At 43.4% G+C, this 21,349-nt stretch overlaps 1 protein-coding gene across 1 annotated transcript in view; it reads left to right on the forward strand.

Annotated features, from left to right (window-relative positions):
• The first annotated feature begins 488 nt into the window (after window positions 1–488).
• Window positions 489–21,349, forward strand: part of CD63 (CD63 molecule) — a 31,159-nt gene continuing 10,298 nt past the window's right edge. The window contains exons 1-2 of the mRNA XM_056562175.1: window positions 489–645; window positions 878–960. Coding sequence (XP_056418150.1) covers window positions 895–960 — 66 coding nt within the window. The 5' untranslated portion in view covers window positions 489–645; window positions 878–894. The remainder of the gene's footprint in view (window positions 646–877; window positions 961–21,349) is intronic.

Genomic DNA, 21,349 nt, shown 5'->3' on the forward strand with positions numbered 1-21,349 from the left:
GTACAGTATATAAGGTGATGTGTAGCTATGTAGCGGTAGTAGTATTTGTAGATATGGTAGTGCAGTATACAGTATATAAGGTGATGTGTAACTATGTAGCGGTTGTAGTATTATTAGATATGGTAGAACACTATACAGTATAAAAGGTGATGTGTAGCTGTATATAGGGTGATAGTAGTACCTGCCGCCATTTTCAGAGATTTATCCATACCTAATCTTAAAAACTTTCAGATTTGCCAAATCCCCAAACTTCGTGTAAATTCAGACGGAAATTGCATTTGTGCCGAATCACCTCACAATCTCCAGGAATGGCTCTCAGCTATGTTCCTATAGAACAATACACACACTAGTGAGGAGAAGCCTGAAAACTAATGGGGTGTAACCTACAGGAAGCCATGACTCGCAGTAACTTTATAGTTACACACGCACTTTCCGCACAGGGGTGACGACCTATTTGGGGGACTTGGGGGTTTCCCGGAATGAGGCCACACACGGTGCACGAGCGGCGGGGCCCGGTCACATGACCGACGAGTGCGGGGGCAGGAAGTTTGGCTGGGGAGGTGCCGCCCGCTCTTCTCCCATAAGTGCGTGCACAGGCTAAAGAGCAACAGGCAGCAGGGACTACAGGCTACTGAGTGCACGGAGGTGAGTGCGCACTCCATGAGGAATACATTGGGGGTACGGATATAGCCAGTGGGGGAGTTATCATTATTGCTCTATAAAATGTTCTTTTAACTCTTCCCCTGCTGGAGCGCACAGCCCAGACTATGGGAGTGCTGCAGGTCTGCTTTGTTCTGTAGGGTGTAGCCAGCATTCTCAGCCCTATAAATACATGGTGTGCCCTGTTCTAACACCTTGTCACCCTCTTATTGTGCAGACAGACACGGCAGCAGGATGGCGGTGGAAGGAGGCATGAAGTGTGTCAAGTATCTGGTCTTCCTCTTTAACTTCTTGTTCTGGGTAAGTGTTTTTTCTTCTTCATGGTTTCCATTGGACACGTAGTGATTGCGGTATAATAGTAGGGCTCCTGTAACCATCACATGATGATGAGGTCCTGGCTTCCTTTGGGATGACTGGGCGGTGGGGAAAGAAACATTTATAGCCATGTTTTTCCAAACAGTGGGTCTGTCTATTGCGAAACTACAACTCCCAGCATTCCCGGGAGTCAAAGTAATCCAATCTTCCGTGTGATGTCTTCCAGGACTGTAAAGCAGTGTTCTCTAAACTGTGTGTCCCCAGCTGTTGCGAAACTACAACTCCCAGCATTCCCGGGAGTCAAAGTAATCCAATCTTCCGTGTGATGTCTTCCAGGACTGTAAAGCAGTGTTCTCTAAACTGTGTGTCCCCAGCTGTTGCGAAACTACAACTCCCAGCATTCCCGGGAGTCAAAGTAATCCAATCTTCCGTGTGATGTCTTCCAGGACTGTAAAGCAGTGTTCTCTAAACTGTGCGTCCCCAGCTGTTGCGAAACTACAACTCCTAGCATGCCCGGACAGCCTTTGGCTGTCCGGGCATGCTAGGAGTTGTAGTTTCGCAACAGCTGGGGATGCACAGTTTAGAAAACGCTGCTTTACAGTCCTGGAAGACGTCACACGGAAGATTGGATTACTTAGACTCTACGGGAGCCAAATAAATAGAAAACTTCTGCGCCCTACTCACACAGCCAGGTGGAGGCAGATCGGCACCAGCTGTCTGCTTACGGGTCCTGTGACGTCATGGCGGTCACCTCCTAGAAAGGCTTCTGTGCTGTGTGTTTTTGTTTATTTATTTTTTCTTTTCTTTTTCCCCTCTGATCATTGGTGCTATCCTGTTCAATGGCTGATGGATTGGAAAACTTATGGCAAAGTTTTATATCAACTTGTCTGGGGATACTGTATTGTATCCATTGTATAGTGTGTGTGAGAGAGGGGGGGAAAAAAAGCTGGATATAGGAAAATTAAATTGTAGGTTCTTGTTAATAACAGGGGCCCAACTGAGTGCATAGTGCTACATAAATGGACGGCGTACAAGAATGCACTGGAGTTTGACATTGTGATCAAGTGCAATTGGGAAATGTTGTCCTTTTTTTTTTTTACCACCCTTATCTGTACTGCAAAAACTTTAATTTTTTTTTTTTTTTTTGTTACCTACACTACAAAAAAAAAAAAAAAAAAAAAATTTGCATGCATTGGTTTTTGATCTGTTTAAACCAATTAAGCCGGATGTCCCACAGTTCCCCTTGCCATGCCCTATTTCAGCCAACGAGGCAACATATGTGATGCCGGATGCAAAAGGTCTAGTTTGTTGCATGGGGTGCTCCCATCCAGGATGGCTCTGGATCATGTGACTTGTTTCAACCCAGCTAAAAAATGTAAATAAATTGCGCAATCAGGCTTAGGCTGGGTTCACGTCACTTTTTCTCCCATACGGGAGCGCATACGGCAGGAGGGAGCTAAAACCTCGCGCTCCAGTATGTAATTCATTTCAATGAGCCGGCCGGAGTGACACGTTCGGTCGGCTCGTTTTTGCGCTGTATGCGCTTTTTCCCCGGACCTAAAACTGTGGTCAACCATGGGTTTTAGGTCCAGGTGGTAAAAGCGCATACGGCGCTAAAATGAGCCAACCGGACGTTTCACTCCGGCCGGCTCATTGAAATGAATTACATACGGGAGCGCATAGAAATGTATACGGAAGCGTGAGGTTTTAGCTCTCCCCTGCCGTATGCGCTCCCGTATGGGAGAAAAAGTGACGTGAACCCAGCCTTATTTGACTTGACCATAAACTTACTGATCTACTAGGCAGAGATAAATAGGCTCCTTTTTCTATAGAGAAACAAAATTCAGGTGGGCCATACATGCCGTAATGAGTGGGAAAATATGCAGTAGCAAAATGTGGCCCTAGCCATAGTAGGGCCAACTGCTGCGATGATAAAGGTACCAATTTAATTGATCAGTGTTTGTTTTGAAGAGCCGATATTCACATGGAACATTTAATTTGGGGTGCAATTGGTCTTGTGGAATCACAGTAAAAATTGCACACTTGCCTCAATTTGCTCAATCATGTTTACATTGTGCGTTTTTTTTTAATTTTTGTTTTTTTTACCCTAATTTCAGAAAATAGCGGCGGTACCATTAAACACCCCATGTGAACACAACTGGGACTGTGGTTCACGCTGCCGTTTGTATTTTACCCGTTAAGGGTTTGTTTTGTGTTTTTCTGCCGCTGGACCCTGAGATGGGTCGAATGCAAACTTCTACTCCTGACAGAGCTCCACCTAACAAAGCCCGATGGCAGTGTGAATGTGGCCTTACACTCTAATTTTGTGCTAGCAGGCCCGTATGAATGCTACATCTTTCATGAAGCCCTTTAAGTTCACCATTACGCGGGGAGATGTATGGGCCACAAATGAGTATTTTCTAACCTGCTTACACTATGCAAACAGCCAACAAATGAGGTTTGCTCTTTCGTCCGCTGATCACTGTGCTTATTACATATAGGGAAATCTGTCTGGCCAATAATCGCCATGTTAAAGGGCCCTAAGATTTGTTTCCGTAGGGATGTGTTCAGGCTGTTCACATTGTCGGCAGTTTCTGTGAAAATTACCGAAGTCTACTGATCAATATACAATGTATATGACATGCTTGCGTACTAGAAGCAGATCTGTGTTTCATGAGATGTCCTGTGGATTGTTTGCACTTATGGTTTATATAGATAGATGTCTTCAAGGGTTACCTACTGACAACATCTAGACATCTGTAGGTCCATGTCTACACACCAGTTTAGTGCTGCAGATTAATTGTGGACAAATATTGTTTTGCTTCTGTAGAAGTGAACTGGAAAGGTTGCAGTACTGTTTCCTTATATGTAGGACTTAATTTGTTTACACTTTCCTTTTTTTTTTTTTTCCATTTATAGTTTCTTCCATGGATGTATTTCTTTTAGTATGTGAACTGTTTATGTAAACAAACTCTTCACCCTCTCCTCCTTGCTGTACACAGGATCAGTGCTCTGAGGCCTAAAATTAATCCTACAGATAGGTGCGGGTTTGTGACTCAGCAGTGGTGGCTCACCAGGAACTAATTTTGGGTACGGGAAGTCTGTTCGTGTAAATTGGGAATGTCAGTCTGTCAAGTCTAGATTCTTGTGATGGTTCTCTTAGCAGTGAAAATACCTGTACTCCTAGTATTAAGTCTATATTGTCCTTGGGACCTTTACTGTAAAGCTTCTTCCGTGTTTTTTTTGTAATTTCCCCCCCCCCCCTTTCCCTACTTTTATTGCTTTTAAAATGTCCCTGTTGCAGACTAATGTCAAAAGTTTTTTGATCGGTCGGAGGTCTCAGTGCTGAACCCCACTGATCAGGAAAACTAGTGTTGATGGATGTCTGTCACGCCCCCTCCCATAGACTTGCATTGAGGGGGCAGGGTGTGACATCACACTCGTCTACCATTGTGGTCAAGATCCGAAGCCTCCAGCGTTGCCGGTGTGAGGTGAAAGTCGTACAGGTGGGTGCTGCTGCCAAGATCCCGGGGGTCCCCAGCAGTGAGTTGCCGGTCGGCGAGTCATACTGCACTCAGCCATTCACCGGCTGCAATGAAGTCCCGGCAGGCGATAGGCTGAGTGGCAGTGTGAGAATGCTTCAAAACACACAATTCTTAACTGCATCAGCTGCCGGGGCCGAAAACGTCACATTGCCGCTCAGCCTACTGCTGGCCGAGTCGGCACTTCACTGCGGCCGGTGATTGGCTGAGTGCAGTATCGTGGCAGAGACCGGCGCCGATTACCGGAGGCATTGGGGGAGTGAAGGAAGGTATGTATCTATACATAAAGGAGAACTCCAGAATACAAAAATTGTCCCACAAACTGCCGGCAGGGAACGGGTTAAAGCCAGTGGGTCCCAGTTGCTACGGGCAACCAGGACCCACGGCTAATGCCGGACACCGCCGATCGGGCAGATGGCCGGCATTAACACTTTAGACGCCACAATCAAAATTGATTGCGGTGTCTAAACTGAAAGTGATTTCCTTGATTTTTAGCTTAAATTGTGCATCTCAGCACATCTTTATCTAAAACGTGTTACACTAAAGGCTATACTGCTCTGAAATCCATTAATAACACTACAAAGAGATTTTGCATTTACTGATAAAGCCTAAAATGCATCCAAATACGGTAAAATTAACTGCAGTCACTAAAAACAAAGCCCGGAATGGATTTCAATAGAAGTCGGTCTTTCCTTTTTAAAATATCCTAATTTATTATCTGTTCTTGGCTCTGTATTTAATAACTGCAACTAAAAACCTAAAGATGTGAACTTACTCTAGTGCTGGATTACACTGTTTAGCTTTTAAACAGCTTTGATAAATCTGGACTTACTGCAGCCACAAGCAATTTGATTGTTCTAGGGAACCTGTCGCCACTTTCATGCTGCCTGAACCATAGGTTATTGGAGGCAGTCCGGTTGGCTTTGCCTTTGACTCTTCGCTTAAGGCTGGTTGGGTGGAGAGAAGTTGCCCCGGATTGCTTCAATAACGTGTATTTTTGGCAGCATTAAAGTGATGACTGATTTACATTCAATAAGTATTTTTTTTTTTTCTTCTATTGCTGGCATATTTATAGACCGCTGGTATGAGAGGTGAGGGTCAGGCTCCTAGTGCCCCATCAGCTGATGGAAGGGGCAGCTGTGTTTGTACAGGCTCTCCTGCCTCTTCACCTCTTACACACACTGCAATCTGTTATGTAGCTGCAATGCAAGGCACAGCCTTTACCCAATGAAGGGACCAGCACTGCACAAGTGAGGGTAGGAACACACTACATTTTGGCCCCCGTTAATCGTATCCATCCGCATCCCACCGAAAAAAGGATGCTGACGTATACTGTTAAAGGGAGCAGCGCACCCCATTCACTTCTGCTGCCGAAGTCAACCCTAATGACTCAGTTCGGGACATTTTAAGTGCACTCATGATGGGGGGGGGGGGGGGGGGTCTGTTGCGCTTTTGAAATAGCATGAACGTCCTGAAAGGAGTGACTAGGTGACTCCATTTGGCCATAGAATAGAACGGGGTCTGCTGCGCCTGTTAAAGGGGTACTCCGGTGAAAACCTTTTTCTTTTAAATCAACTGGTGGCAGAAAGTTAAACATATTTGTAAATTACTTCTGTTAAAAAATCTTAATCCTTCCTGTTACTTATTAGCTGCTGAATACTACAGAGGAAATTCTTTTCTTTTTGGAATGCTCTCTGATGACATCACGAGCACAGTTCTCTCTGCTGACGTTATTATAATAATACTTTATTTATTTTTGTCCTTAGTGAGATTTGAACCCAAGTCCCCAGCACTGAAAGGCAGCAGTGCAAACCACTGAGCCACCATGCTGCCCTTAGTATACATCTGCTCTGCATGGTTGCTAAAATGGACAGAGATGTCAGCAGAGAGCACTGTGCTCATGAGGTCATCAGTGTTCCAAAAAGAAAGGAATTTCCTCTGTAGCATTCAGCAGCTAATAAGTACTGGAAGGATTAAGATTTTTTTAATAGAAGTAATTTACAAATATGTTTAACTTTCCGCCACCAGTTGATTTAAAAGAAAAAAGGTTTTCACCAAATTACTCCTTTTAAGGCTAGGTTCAAACTGCGGAATCTCTGGGCAGAAAATTTCCGCCCGGTGATGGAGTGCGGCCAGAATCAGTCAGAGCTAGGACCGTGTGGGCACTGCAGTCTCCAATAGACTGCAATGTGTTCTGCGAGTATCTCCGCCTAAAGAATGAGCAACGCCATTCTTCAGGCGAAAATTTTAAAGCAGATTTTTCGTTCACAAATTCCGCTTCACAAATTCTGAATTGTGACTTTTTGAACGGAAACCCATTCCCTATACCATACATCTTAGTAAATGGAATTTTTGTCTGCAATTTTAACGAGGGGGGGGGGGGGGGGGGGAAGCCATAATCGTGATGATCATGTGGTCTGTGGAATCTGGCCATTTACTGAACTGAATTGCTGTGTAGTTGGTTTTATAATTCTGTTTGTTTCTGTGTGAAAAGCATTTGGTTTTAATCTTCCAATGGTCAGATCTGTTTTATGCCGTGCTTATTGCTGTATTGTTGTCCTAATATTAGACATAGTGGCAAAAGCAGTCGTGTATATGTATGTGTATGTGTGTATATATATATATATATATATATATATATATATATATATATATATATATATATATATATATATATAATATTGTGACGATCCGTCTTGGGGATTAGCTCTGGGATCGTCCTGGAACACGCCACAAGATGCGTTTCTTCTCAATAAACCAGCAAACAAATGCTTATAATGCAAATCTGGCACCTTGCCAGTTTTATTAGACAGGTTGCAGGGAAAGAAATAAACAAAAAGCAGGAACAACCAAAATCCTAGACCGTCTGGTCACTGACTAAACAGATCAGCTTGTCCTGACTAACAACCGCTGAGCTTCCCTCAGCCGGTTAAACATATGTCCCCTGCAACCTTCTACTCACAATGTCACTCTCTTTGAGCCCCTCATAGCTCGGGCTGTGTACTCCTCAGCAGCCTCTGTCTCTTCCCTACAGCCCACATGCTGTCTCCTAGGAAGAGCCCAGATTAGACTGAGTCTCCATCTCATATACACTTCCCTTCCTTCCTGCCTCATTACTTAAGAAGCAGGTGAGAGCTTCTGCAGGGTGAGCCAAGGAAATACACCCTTTCCTTGCCACACTGCCACATATCCCCCCCCTTTGCTCAGACCACCGGGAAGGAGCACATGTATTTGAAAGGCAGAAACCATCTGCCTTTCCTTTCTCTTGGACAACTTTTGTCCCAGGGTCTCTGAAGTCCTTGACTTTTTTCTTCCGGACTTTTACCAGCCACCAACTGCAAGTCTCTCGGTCACACCTCTCCAGTACCAGGTTCTTCACCCTGGTGTGGGCAGGGTTCTTGAAATTAAGGAGTGAGAGGACCGATGCTTCGAACCTTTGTCTTCTTCTGGCTTGCCGGACCTCTGCCTCTGCTTCAGAGAATCTTTCGGCCTCAGTGGCTTCACCAACCACTGTCTTGTTCTCTGTACCATCAGTGGACCTCTGACACGGGTCCATTTCAGTTTCAACTTTAGAGGACTTCCCACCTGGTTTCACATCAGTCTTGACTTCAGTGGATTTCTCACATGGTTTCACCTCATCCCTTCCAGCTTTCTCTTCAGGGGCACCAGCTTCCTCAGGTTTGGCTTCAGAGTCTTTGGCTCCTTCAGATTCTTGTGTAGAATCAGCTTCTACTGCAGCTTCTTCAGGCTTACTCTTCTCTTCACCTGTAGCGTCAGTTGTGCCATTCTCTTTACTCACAGCTTTTGAGGTTGACTCTGGTTTAGCTTCTGCTTCAGAGGATTTCTCTGCCTCAGCATTACCTTCAGAATTTTTGGTCTGCTCAGGTTCAGAGGATTTCCCACCTCTCTTCTCCTTAGTCTCCACTTCAGAGGATTTCCCACCAGGTTTCAGCTCAGTACTAGCTTCAGGGGACTTCACCTCAATCTTAGCTTTAGAGGACTTTTTGGCATTCAGAGAAAGCATAACTGTATCCTGTAACTTCGGCCCCAGAAGCCTTTCTTGAGCCAATTCCGCCATATCTTGGTCTCTGCTCACTTTTAGGACTTCCTGGTCCTCTTCCTTTTTCTCACATTTTCGCAGCTTACACTGGAGCTTAGCGGACTTCATCCTCTCACTGTCAAGTAACTCTGTCAAGTCCCTGATAGTGTCTTCCGAAGACAGCAATTGTTTCCTCAATTGTTCATTGTCCGCCAGCACAGCCACCTGCTCGTAGAGTTGCGCTCCCAGCAAAACCAAGGCAGCTACGTGGGACCTTCTGCGCGTTTCGTTCTGTGCTTCCAGGCTCTTTTTTAAGATCTTCATGTCATCTTCCAGCTTTATATATCTCAGCTGCTCACTCTTGAGTTGTGCGGAGATCATCTTCTCACTGTCCAGCAACTGTTTCTTGGACTTCACTAACTCATTGATAGATTTTCCACTCTCACCAATCTGTTGAGATAGATCTGAGATCTCCTGTTGCAAGTTCTTGTTTTCATGTTGCAGAGTCTCAACTTGTTCCAGGGCCTCCTCATACTGCTCACGGAGCAAGACATTGTCATGACGAGCAGATTGAAGAGCATGTGCAAGGGCATTCTTCACCTTGACTTCCTCCTCAAGTTGTCTCTTAGCTTTAGAGACACTCTCCAGATTGCTGGCAAGAGCTTCAGCTTCCATCTTCATTTCATTCTTCTCTTTTTCTATTTTTTCCATGGCTACCAGGCTAGCCTTGTGATCACTCTGCAGAGCCTGATATGCACCATGTAGAAGACTCACTTCTTCTTCCTGGAATGACATCCGCTTGGCCAGACTCTGCACTTCACTCTCCTTGCTGGTCACAAGACCCTGGGAGCGGGACAGTTCATCCTGCAGAGCCACAAACTCAATTCTGTGATGCTCCATGACTTTTTCCAGCTGAAGCCTCACTTCTTGCTCTTTTTTAAAGTCAGCAAGTGATTTGTCCCTCTCCTCTGTCAAGCGATGTACCTCTTTTTCTTTCTGCAACAACTTCACAGAAACCATCTGCAGGGTTTCTTCCAGATTCTGGATCTGCTCCAATTTTTTCCCAAGGCCAGCTCGTCTTTTCCGAGACCTTTTACTGACAGCGGTCTCCTCACTCTCGCTGTTAGACCTTGAGACATCCTCTGGTCCTCTGTCAGGCACTCGACCCAGCTCTTCTCCATCTCTAGATGAAGTCTCCCCCTTTTCCGGGGTTGCGGCCACTTGTGCCTCATTAATATCATCCACAACAGGTGCCACTGACACCTGGCACTCTTCCTCTCCCACCACGTTGGCAACTCTGGAGACTCTCGCTAAACACTCCCGTCGGACCGGCAATCCCTTGGCGGTAAGTTTGTTGCCCCTAGCAACAACTTCAATGGCTCTTGGCACCAGCGAGTCAGGGAGATTCCTGATCAGTTCCTCTGAACTGTCTCTCGGCTTCTTGGCAGACTTTTCTTTTGTCTTGTCACAGTCTCCTTCACTTAGGACTCTGTCTGTGACCGTAAGTGCAGCCCTCAGCTCCACTGGTACTCTCTTCCGGAGTTTTGGTTTTTCCGCAGCCATCTCTGTAGCTTCTTTTCCAGTCACCTCTTTAACTTGACTCGCGGACTCTTCTTCAGCTCCCCTAGTGGTCTGGCACACTCCCACCTGACATATACCTAGGGTCTGCTGACACTCCCTGTCCTCAGCTGAGTTACTGTCCCCTGCTATGTGGTGAAAACCAAGTGTTGTGAGCCTATCAGATGTTCCTGCTCTAGTCACCTGACTATCTTCCCACAACTGCTGAAAAAACGGAAAATCCTTCCCCAGTACTACTTCATACTCTAAGGTAGGCTCTATTGCAACCTTGTGACTTATGGTACCATAGGGAGTAGAAATACACACATTAACTGTTTTATAACCCCAAATACCGGCCTGTATAGACACTACAGCGGGGTCTGGCTTTCTGCAGCTGGTCTTTACCAGACTTATTACACATTTTGGATCTAACAAAACCATCATCTTTTTACCTTCTATCTCCAGCTCACACAGGTTTTCTTTTGTCCTGCGAGAGGTGGGAACAGAACTCTTTACATCAGAACACATTAACATAAGTGTTTCAAGAAAAACATTATCAGCCTGCATGGGTTCACAATATACAGCACCATTCACACAGTCCAGTAGAGACACCCCAGTCCTCACTACTTCCGGAACCTTTGGTTGCGAACTCTCAGGTGCACTCTCAGCATCCCACAGCTGCCAGAAATATGGAAAGTCTCTGCCCAGTACAATTTCCACTGTAAGTTCCGCACATACCTCCATCATATGGCTTACTGTCCCAAAACATGTATCAAAGGTAATTTGAACAGTCTTACCGGGCTCCGGGTGGGACTTCACAAATGGAATTATTTCTGGCATAATCCGAGATACAGTCTGGCAACAATCCAAGTCCACCCACAGTGGGATTCCGCCCACCGACAACTCACGGGACCTCGGCTTCGTCTTGGCGACCACAGCTTGTGACCCACGTCGGTTGCTCCCAGCAACGGCCTTTCGAGGTTGTCCCATTTTCTTGAAAAAAATTTCTCGATCCGTTGCCCCTAGCAACGTTCCTCCACAGACACCAAACTGTGCTTAAACTCCTCTGCTGGGCTCCTCCGACTTGCAATCTTGCAGGGGCTTGCTCCTAGCAACAGCTCCTCTCCAACTCGCTTGTTGGTTGCCCTTGGTAACGGGTTGCCCTTAGCAACAGCGTGCCCGCATCCTCCACCAAAATGTGACGATCCGTCTTGGGGATTAGCTCTGGGATCGTCCTGGAACACGCCACAAGATGCGTTTCTTCTCAATAAACCAGCAAACAAATGCTTATAATGCAAATCTGGCACCTTGCCAGTTTTATTAGACAGGTTGCAGGGAAAGAAATAAACAAAAAGCAGGAACAACCAAAATCCTAGACCGTCTGGTCACTGACTAAACAGATCAGCTTGTCCTGACTAACAACCGCTGAGCTTCCCTCAGCCGGTTAAACATATGTCCCCTGCAACCTTCTACTCACAATGTCACTCTCTTTGAGCCCCTCATAGCTCGGGCTGTGTACTCCTCAGCAGCCTCTGTCTCTTCCCTACAGCCCACATGCTGTCTCCTAGGAAGAGCCCAGATTAGACTGAGTCTCCATCTCATATACACTTCCCTTCCTTCCTGCCTCATTACTTAAGAAGCAGGTGAGAGCTTCTGCAGGGTGAGCCAAGGAAATACACCCTTTCCTTGCCACACTGCCACAATATATATATATATATATATATATATATATATATATATATATATATATATATATATATATATATTAATAATATACACACACACACACAATATTTTCATTCATTTGTTTCTTTATTCCTAATCTACATTGAATCTACCAGTTTAGTTGATGGGCATTGTGCTTAAAGTCCTCCATACACACTAGGAGAAATTTTACTGAATCCCCTGGGATTTCAAGGGGTACTCCAGTGGAAAACTTTTATTTATTTTTTTAAAATCAACTGGTGCCAGAAAGTTAAACAGATTTGTAAATTCTACTAAAAAATCTTTAATCCTTCCAGTACTTTTTAGGGTCTGTATACTACAGAGGAAATGGTTTTTCTTTTTGGATTTCTCTTATGTCACGAGCACAGTGATCTCTGCTGACATTTCTGTCCATTTTAAGAACTGTCCAGAGCAGCATTTGCTATGGGGAATTTCTCCTGCTCTGGAAAGTTTTCCACGGGAGTACCCCTTTCAGCTGCATTACCAAAATGTGCTTATAGGGCTGTAGCAACTTTCACCTAACTGGGGATGCCAGGGGACAGAAGGATTGGTAGTGTTCTCCCTGTGGAGAAGTCTGGCAGTGGCTTACCCCAAACTCTTAAAGGTTTATAGGCACCCTTTAAATAAATTTTTTTTTTTTTTTTTTTTTTTTTTTTTTTTTTATCCTGTCATTATGAGTTATCTATCTTTCAGTGGAGCCTCCCTGTATAAAAGATTAAGTTAGTCTTTTGTGCTCTCTGAAACAGGAAGTGGTGACGTTTGATAGACGTAGACATAGTCACCTAGAGGAAATATAGCATTAAAATCCCAATCATGTTTAATAGCTTGTTGTATCTGAAACATACTTTTTTGTTTTTGCCACTGAACTTGGCTAATCGATGAAATACTTGTAGTGCCCATCATCAAAGGGTTGAGCAGCTCCTTGGCTATAGATCCTGGTGTTTATGAATTCCTATCTATGTATAGCTTATGGCCTCTTGTCAAATACAAAAGGGGCATAGCTATAGGGGGTGCAGAGGAAGCAAATGAACCCAGGCCCTGTTGTGATGAAAGCTAAAGATTTGACCCAAACTACTCTATTGAGCTTCCTTTGAAGCAGTTACCGTATTTTTCAAAATATAAGACGCACTTTTTCTCTGTGTGTTGTCACAGATGTAGTTATCTACATAACTTTGTAAGTAAAATATAACTGAAAAAAAGTACAGACAGTAAAACGTTAAACAGCACTTGTTGCTTTAGTTAAATCCATTAGTTATACAATTCCATACAGCAAAATGTCAAATTATACAGAAAAATCCAGAACCATCAGTTTCCTCATCCCGCGTTTCTACAGAAGGGCCTACAGGGAAAGGGAAGTCTCCAGCGAATGACGTGGTCATCATCACCAATCAGTCATCTCTGCAGTCGTCTGGATATTGTACACTACCTTGTGACATGAGTGTCTGCACATCCTGCACTATTTCTCTTAGACCTGCATCTGTACCACATCCTGCTCACAATTTGAACATCTTCTATAATGCAAGCTAGAGGTGACCTGACCAGAAATACTTATGTAGTAATAGCCAGTGAGTTGCTGGAGTTGAAGGCTGTCTGCATATCAATTATTTATTATCCTGGTGCCTTAACAAATGCGTCGGTCATCCGGCTTTTTTCACCCTTTTCTACTAGTAAAGGGGGTCGGATAGGACTAGGCCTGTACTGAAGGTTAGGCACTAGGTATTAGAATTATAGAGATCAGACCACTATAACTATAGATTAAGAGATTACTCTGCCAGAAGACAAAATGAATGCGTTCACTTTAAAGGGGTACTTCGGCCCTAAGACATCTTATCCCCTATCCAAAGGATCTCTCATGCAGCACCCACCTGAGTGAGCTGCACGCCAGTGCTGGAGGCTCGGTCTGGGTGCTGCGTGAGAGATTGTGGGGGTCCTCTGCAGCGGGACCCTCGTGATCAGACATCTTATCCCCTATCCTTTGGATAGGGGATAAGATGTCTTAGGGCCGGAGTACCCCTTTTTTAAGGCTGTTTTTGTCTTATAGGGTGGGTTATACATAAAGGTTTTTACCTTTTATGGGACTGATCTACTTAAGGTTTTTACCTATGGGACTGATCTACTTAATAAGCTTGTAGATGTGGATAAAAGAAGTAAAAGGCTTACATACAGTGATGCTGGGCAAACCCCTTCAATAGCTGTTGGACAAAAGTTTGTGCGCCTTACCGCTGTTTCTTTCGATCTGTTCATACATGTGACTGTTTTTATGTATTTTGAATGGAAAGATCAGAGGTAATCCTATGACAGACAGCTCTAGCAGCAGTTTATCCCCCAGAACAAAAAGATCTGGAGTTTGCATGCCCCCTACACATTAGACAGTCCTCTGGCTGCACCGACTTTTTCCCTATTATATATGGGGACTTTTAGACCTCTTGTATGGAAAGTGATGGCAGTCAGAAAATGTATATGGATTTATTTACAGTATATCCTGAGTGACTGGACTGTAATAAAGTTATGACATTTCTTTAAGCAAAACCAGTTTGACAAGAGTTGAACACTGTTGGCTCTTCCCCCAAGTCATCTTAAAGGAAAACTGTCAGCTTGCTTCCCCCCGCACTAACCAGCAGTACTGGCAGGTAGTGTGGGGGACGCTGATCAGTTTGATGCCTACCATATCTGGATCCGCCCCGCCGTTCAGCCGGAATCTCCGATTTTTCTGTATATGCTAATTAGGTGCTAACTGGCACTCTGACATGAGTGCTGCAGGCGAGGCCAGCTCATCAATATTCCTCCCCTCCCTCCGCCTCTCCATCTTCTCCCCGCTCTGTAATGAAGAGGGAATTAAGTACACCAAACATCCAGCATACTGGATTGGACATTATGTATTACAAGATATATATGGCATCTATGGTCAGCATGCCATGTCATCCACCTGGCTCGGGTTGATGATGTGTGGAGTGTTGTGTGGGTGTTGGGCACGAGTGATGGGGAGGGGAGTCGGGGGTGTATGCATGGGGTGTAAGGGCTAATGAAAGCCCGGACCCTGGGCTAATAGCGTGCGGCACTTATCGTTGTGCTGCAAGCTATTAACACTTAAGATGCAGTGTTCAAAGTTGATCGCCGCTTCTAAAGTGAAATCTTCCTGGCAGCTCAGTCTGGCTGATCAGGACATCACAGTTTCACCACGATGGTCCCAATCAGCTAGGGTGCATTATCTGCCTCCGTTGCATCCGATCGGCGATTGAATGCTCCAAGCGTGAGATCCAGGCTTGAGCAATCGACCGCCGATAACACTGATCATCTCCATGTTAAGGGGTTACTCTGCTCCCAGCATTCAGGAACTCAATGTTCACATGGAGTTCCTGAACGCTGTGTGCGGGCTTCTGTGTTCATGCCTGCCACCTCAATGAAAGGCTATGGGACTTGTATTGAGGGGGCAAGATGTGACATCACATGATGGCGAGCGTGAACACGGAAGACTGCACGCAGCGTTCAGGAACTGAATGTTCCGGACACTGGGGAGCGGAGTAACCCTTTAATGCATGGGGCTGATCTGTGTAGAAGATCGATATGTGCAGTGCTATAGCCACTAGAGGGGGCTATAACACTGCAAAAGTGTGTGTGTGTGTGTGTGTGTGTGTGTGTGTGTGTGTGTGGGGGGGGGGGGGGGGGGGGGGGCGGGGGGTGTAAGTTAATAAAGATCATTTAAACCCTTCCCTAATAAAAGAATCGCCCCCCCCCCCCCTTTTTTCCCATTTTTAAAGAGAACTGTAAATAAACATGTGGTATTGCTATGTGCAGAAATGTCCGAACTATAAAAATATATTGTTAATTAAACCACACGGTCAATGGTGTAGGTGCCAAAAAATTCGAGTCCAAAATAGCGTATTTTTGGTCACTTTATACCACAAAAATAAATAAATAAAGTGCGATCAAAGTCCAATCAATACAAAAATGGTACCGATTAAAAACTTCAGATCACGGCGCAAAAAAAAAAAAAAAAAAAAAAAAAATGAGCCCTCATACTGGCCCATATGTGGAAAAATAAAGTTACAGGGGTCAAACGATGACAATTTTAAACATATAAATTTTCCTGCATGTAGTTATGATTTTTATTTATTTTTTCTTCAGAAGTACAACAAAATAAAACATACCGTATATAAAAGCAGGGTATCATTTTAACCTACAGAATAAAGATAAGGTGTCATTTTTACCAAAAAATGCACTGCGTAGAAACTTAAGCCCCCAAAAGTTACAAAATGGCTTTTTTTTTTTTTTTTTTCTTCAATGAAATTTTTTTTTTCCGTTTCTCGCTGTGAATTTTTTTGGTAAAATGGTTGTCACTGCAAAAGGATTGGTGCAATAAATAAGCCATAATATTTAATCTTGGGTGCAAAATTTAAAGTTATGATTTTTAGAATGTAATGAGGAAAAATTCTGCATTCTTAAGGGGTTATAATATAATTCCCCCCTTCCTCCTTTTGGTTAATTTATATTTTAATAGTTACCACTGTGGGACACAATGACGGCATTCTGCTGCAGAAATTCTGCATTCCCCCAAAAAATATAAGATTAGTCTTGTATTTTGTGGAATCCCATGGAAGTCAATGAGGCTTGAGTTTAGGTAGACTTCTGTGTCTTGGAACACAACAGAAATTCCGGTGGCATTCCATGAATTGTGGAATTCCGCAATTCCCTTCAGAAAACTTTGCTAAATGGAATTCAGAATTGCGGAAATTCCGCTGTTTTAACTTAACCTAAGGTTGGTGGGCAATGCTGTGCTCACAATCTTTGTACATTTTTATATATAATACACACACACACTGTATATATTGCTAAGAGATCTTTCTATAGAACTATGTGGCAGCAGAATGTTATAGTGCTGACTGTGGGGCTGTATTTTATAACACTAAGTGCTGGAAACACTGTCAGTATACTGTCATCTATCTAGATCAGTGGTCTCCAACCTGCGGACCTCCAGATGTTGCAAAACTACAACTTCCAGGATGCCCGGACAGCCAACGGATGTCCTGGCATGCTGGGAGTTGTAGTTTTGCAACATCTGGAGGTCCGCAGGTTGAAGACCACTGATCTAGATTATTTACTTGCATAAACAAGTGCAGCTTCCTTATCTGTAGACACATTCACTGTGGGGGACAAAACAAATTTGAGATTAGACACCTGCCCACCCATTGCTGACCACAGCACTGAGAAAGCCATAGAGCAAGAGAGCTGTGGATTAGGCGGGGGATCGGAGGAAAGAGTCTGCTGGGACTGTATCCACCTTTTTCCAGCCCACCGGAGCACCTGAAAGCTGAACTAATTTATGCAGAAAAAGTCATCAACTGCCGAGCCGAGAAGTTCGTGACGAATCGAATTTACTGTAAGTTCTCTCATCTCTAGTTGGTATCTAAAATGGGAAAATGCTGTACACAACCATTTTACAGCTTCCAGATGTAAAGTAATTCCTGTAACCATGCTGCTGCCACAGAACTGCAGGTAACTTTGTCTGTACATACAGATTATGGTCTCTGTATTATGAGTGTCCAGTGGATTTCCACAATCTCTTTCTGACCTTTTTAAGGTCATGTTTACGCAGCAGTTTAAGAAAATATTCAGCAGAAATCCAAACCCGAAGGGGGAGATTTATCAAAACCTGTGGAGAGGCAAAGTTGCCAATAGCAACCAATCAGCTTGCTGCTTTTATTTTTCACAGGCTTTAAAAATGAAAGAAGCAAGCTGGTTGCTATGGGCAACTTTTCTTCACCACAGGATTTCATAAATCTCCCCCCGAAGTGTTGTATTTATTTATTTATTTTTTTGCCTCTCTGCCATGGTTTGGCTAGTGTGTTTTGTAGAGTTATAGAACATAGTGACATATATTTGCCATTGGTCATAGTGGTTTAAAAAAATAAAAATAAAATATATTTATTATATTATATTATTGTACTTGATGAGTGTTAAAATTAGATTGCTTATGGGTGACCTAATAACTATGTATAAATATTGGGTATTGACCGATATCGATAAGTTATCAGCAATTTCTCCAATCCCCCGGCCCCGAAGAAGCGGCTGCAGATCATTGATTTAAAGCGGGTGCTTTAAGTCAATGAACTGCAGCGGCTTTTGTGGGGCCAGAGACCGCCGCCCGCTTCTCTCCCCCTGCTGGTCCTTAGTCCAACCACCACCACTGCCCCATTGCCTCCCCCATCCCCGGTTTTATAATTACCTACAGTAAAGACACAATAGGGATATAGGTTGAACTTCATGGACTCTTCCCTTACTGAGGACTTTCCTAGCACATTCAGCAAACATGTTCATATAAGCAGAGCCCAAAACCTATACATAGTGACTGTAACTTTCTATTTTCAGTGCTGATTAGAAAATGTAAACTTGTGGCCTGAGCCGGGACTCCAGTTCTCAGGAAGATTACTAGAATTCTGAATAACTCCTCATTCATAATCTTAATGATTAGATTCAAAGTAAAACAGCATATGACTTGTGAGTGTTCATACGCAAATATGTCACGCGGAGTAGGGCCGCCCACTGGACACTCAACCTCAGTCATCAGACCTTTAATATACTTCATGTTTGACCTCCATGACACTTTGTATCCGTAGCCAAGGGAGTGAAATCTACATGGAAGCTATAGGGGAAAGATTTTTCCCTCCTCCTAAAACAGCTCTTGGTTTTGGCTTACAAATACTGATGTAAAAACAAGCTGCCATGTGATGTTGTCTTTATATCGATTCTTCTCCCACACAACTTTATATCCCTCTGCTCTCCTGCTCTGTATTGCTACAGATAGTACAGCCTGCTCAGTGTGAGGGTTTCCCTTTAATGAATGGTGTCGAGTATCTTATCTCATGTGACTAGTTTCTAGGACTTGAGTATTCAGTGCCTGGTGACAGCCTGGATCAATATTTACCAATGAGATATAAAGCAGCTGGGGAGAACAGGCGCAGAGTCTGCACCAGACCTTTTGTGCTGGGTTAACCACTTGGCTTCTAGATAAAATGGCACTGTGGCTGTGTGTTTGATATACTTTATTCTAAAGTGCAGGTTGGATTCAGAGGTAATAATAAAAATAATAGGATATTTTTGCACAAAGGGTCAAAAAGGCAACATTTTGTGCATATCCATGGGACCCATGCATAATTCTTGCTTTGCCTCAGATGCACCCAACCTCCCATGATGCAGTTGTGTCTCAATGACCAATGTAACATCAGATGGGAAAGTGATTAACTGATAATCAATTAACTGATTAAGTTGCGAGGGTTGGTTGTACAGAAATCTTTTATTTCTAGTGTAGTTTTAAGTCTTTGTAATCAGCAAAATGTATTATTGCCCTGACATCCATTCTAAATGTAAATGGCTAGATCAGATGTAGTTCTTATCAGGTCTTTCTGTACCCCCACCACTGTTGGGAAGAATGTGGTTTTTAAAAAAAAAAAAAATTTTTTTTTTTTAAGTATTTTATTTCTTTTAAATGACAGACAAAAAACCTTTGTTCGGTTGATGTCTTGGCACTGTGACCTTGACCAATCTCTAGATATAGCCGGGAGAAGCGCACTGCATCGTGCTTCACATCCTGCTTGGTGCTCAAGCTGTCTCATTCCAGTAGTTGAGCTCCATGGACTTCTAATGAAGCATGCCTCGAGCAATGAGAGAGTTGAGTGCCAATGCCGGGAGTGAAGTTCTTTGCTAGTTGCTTCTCCCGACTCTATCTAGAGAGCGGTTCGGATCTAATTTACAACATAATGCCTCTTCAAAGAGCGGATCTGGTTCTAGAGGACTTAAAATAGATATAGATTTTTTTTCTTATTTAATTTGTCGCAGCTACTCCTAGTACAGTAGCAGTGGCTCCTGTTTTCAGAGGTGCCCGACAGTTGTTGGTACAGGTCATGTGAACATGGCAAAACTGGGGCAATTAAAACATTTCTGGTCCTAAGAGGAAATATTGAAGTTTACTTCCACACTGGATCAAATTTTATATTAAAAAAGTGTGTGTGTGTGTGCGCGAAAGACAATTGTTACTAAACCAGAGATTACAATGTTGAATTTAATTCAGGAGATGAAGGATCAGTTGATGATTTTTGGGATAGCCTTCCATAACTGGTGAGACCCCAGGAATTACTATGTTCTGGCTGGTGAGTCTGCATTAGAATAGTCTTAAAGGAGTAGTCCAGCCTTGGTCATCTATCCCCTATCCTTTTGGATGGGGATAAGATGTCTGAGGCAAGAATACCCCTTTAAAGGGGTACTCCACTGGAGAATTTTCTTTTCTTTTAGAATTTCCTTTTCTGCCTGACCACAGTGCTCTCTGCTGACACCTCTGTCCATGTCAGGAACTGTCCAGAGCAGGATAGGTTTTCTATCGGGATTTTCTCCTACTCTGGACAGTTCATAAAATGGACTGAGGTGTCAGTAGAGAGCACTGTGTCAGGCAGAAAGGAAATTCCAAAAGAAAACAACTTCCTGTGGATAATACGGCAGCTGATAAATACTGGAAGGATTAAGATTTTTACAAAGAAGTAATTTACAAATCTGTTTAACTTTCTGGCACCAGTTGACTTAAGAAAAAATTGTTTTCCAGTGGAGTACCCCTTTTTAAGGCCTATTTTAGAGATTTGGCCTAGAGTTGGGGAAATCCTAAATAATCTTGTGATGGTTAAGTGTGAGAAGACATGGGCAACCCCTGTGACCTCCTTGCCACAAAACTCTAGAACGAAAGGTCTCTATTAGAGATGAGCGAACTTACAGTAAATTTGATTCGTCACAAACTTCTCGGCTCGGCAGTTGATGACTTATCCTGCATAAATTAGTTCAGCTTTCAGGTTCCCCGGTGGACTGGAAAAGGTGGATACAGTCCTAGGAGACTCTTTCCTAGGACTGTGTCCACCTTTTCCAGCCACCGGAGCACCTGAAAGCTGAACTAGTTAATGCAGGATAAGTCATCAACTGCCGAGCCGAGAAGTTCATGACGAATCGAATTTACTGTAAGTTCGCTCATCTCTAGTCTCTATAGAGCTTTCTAAGTACATTGGCTGGCTGGCATTTATCATTGTTGGTGTAAGAAGCATTTTTCTACGTGTGTGTGTGTTGGTAATGTCTACCAAATTTATTAAATGATCACCGAGCATTTGATACATTTTGTGCAGGTAAACATTATCTGAAATTTCTCTCTTCACATACACCAAAAAGCTAAGTGAAGTTTGCGCTGGTGTAGTTTTAGAGCCATTTTTATTTTTTTTCCAGTGGCTTTGTGCCTTTTCACAAAAAGGTGCAGTTCATAAAACACTTACGGTACATAACTTGCAGATTGTAACTAAAAATCAGAAGAAACTTGTAAACAAAGGCACAATTAAACCCTGCTTGCGCCTTTTTTACGCTTTTTTATTTTTTATTTTTTTACTCAAAAAAAAAAAAAAAAAATCTAAAGATGATGATAAATGTCTGCCATTGAAAGGCTGAAGCTGCTTATTTCTGTATTATTTAGAAGGCCTGTTTTTGGAGT

This window comes from Hyla sarda, chromosome 2 (assembly GCF_029499605.1).
Source record: "Hyla sarda isolate aHylSar1 chromosome 2, aHylSar1.hap1, whole genome shotgun sequence".
Taxonomy (NCBI): Eukaryota; Metazoa; Chordata; class Amphibia; order Anura; family Hylidae; genus Hyla; species Hyla sarda.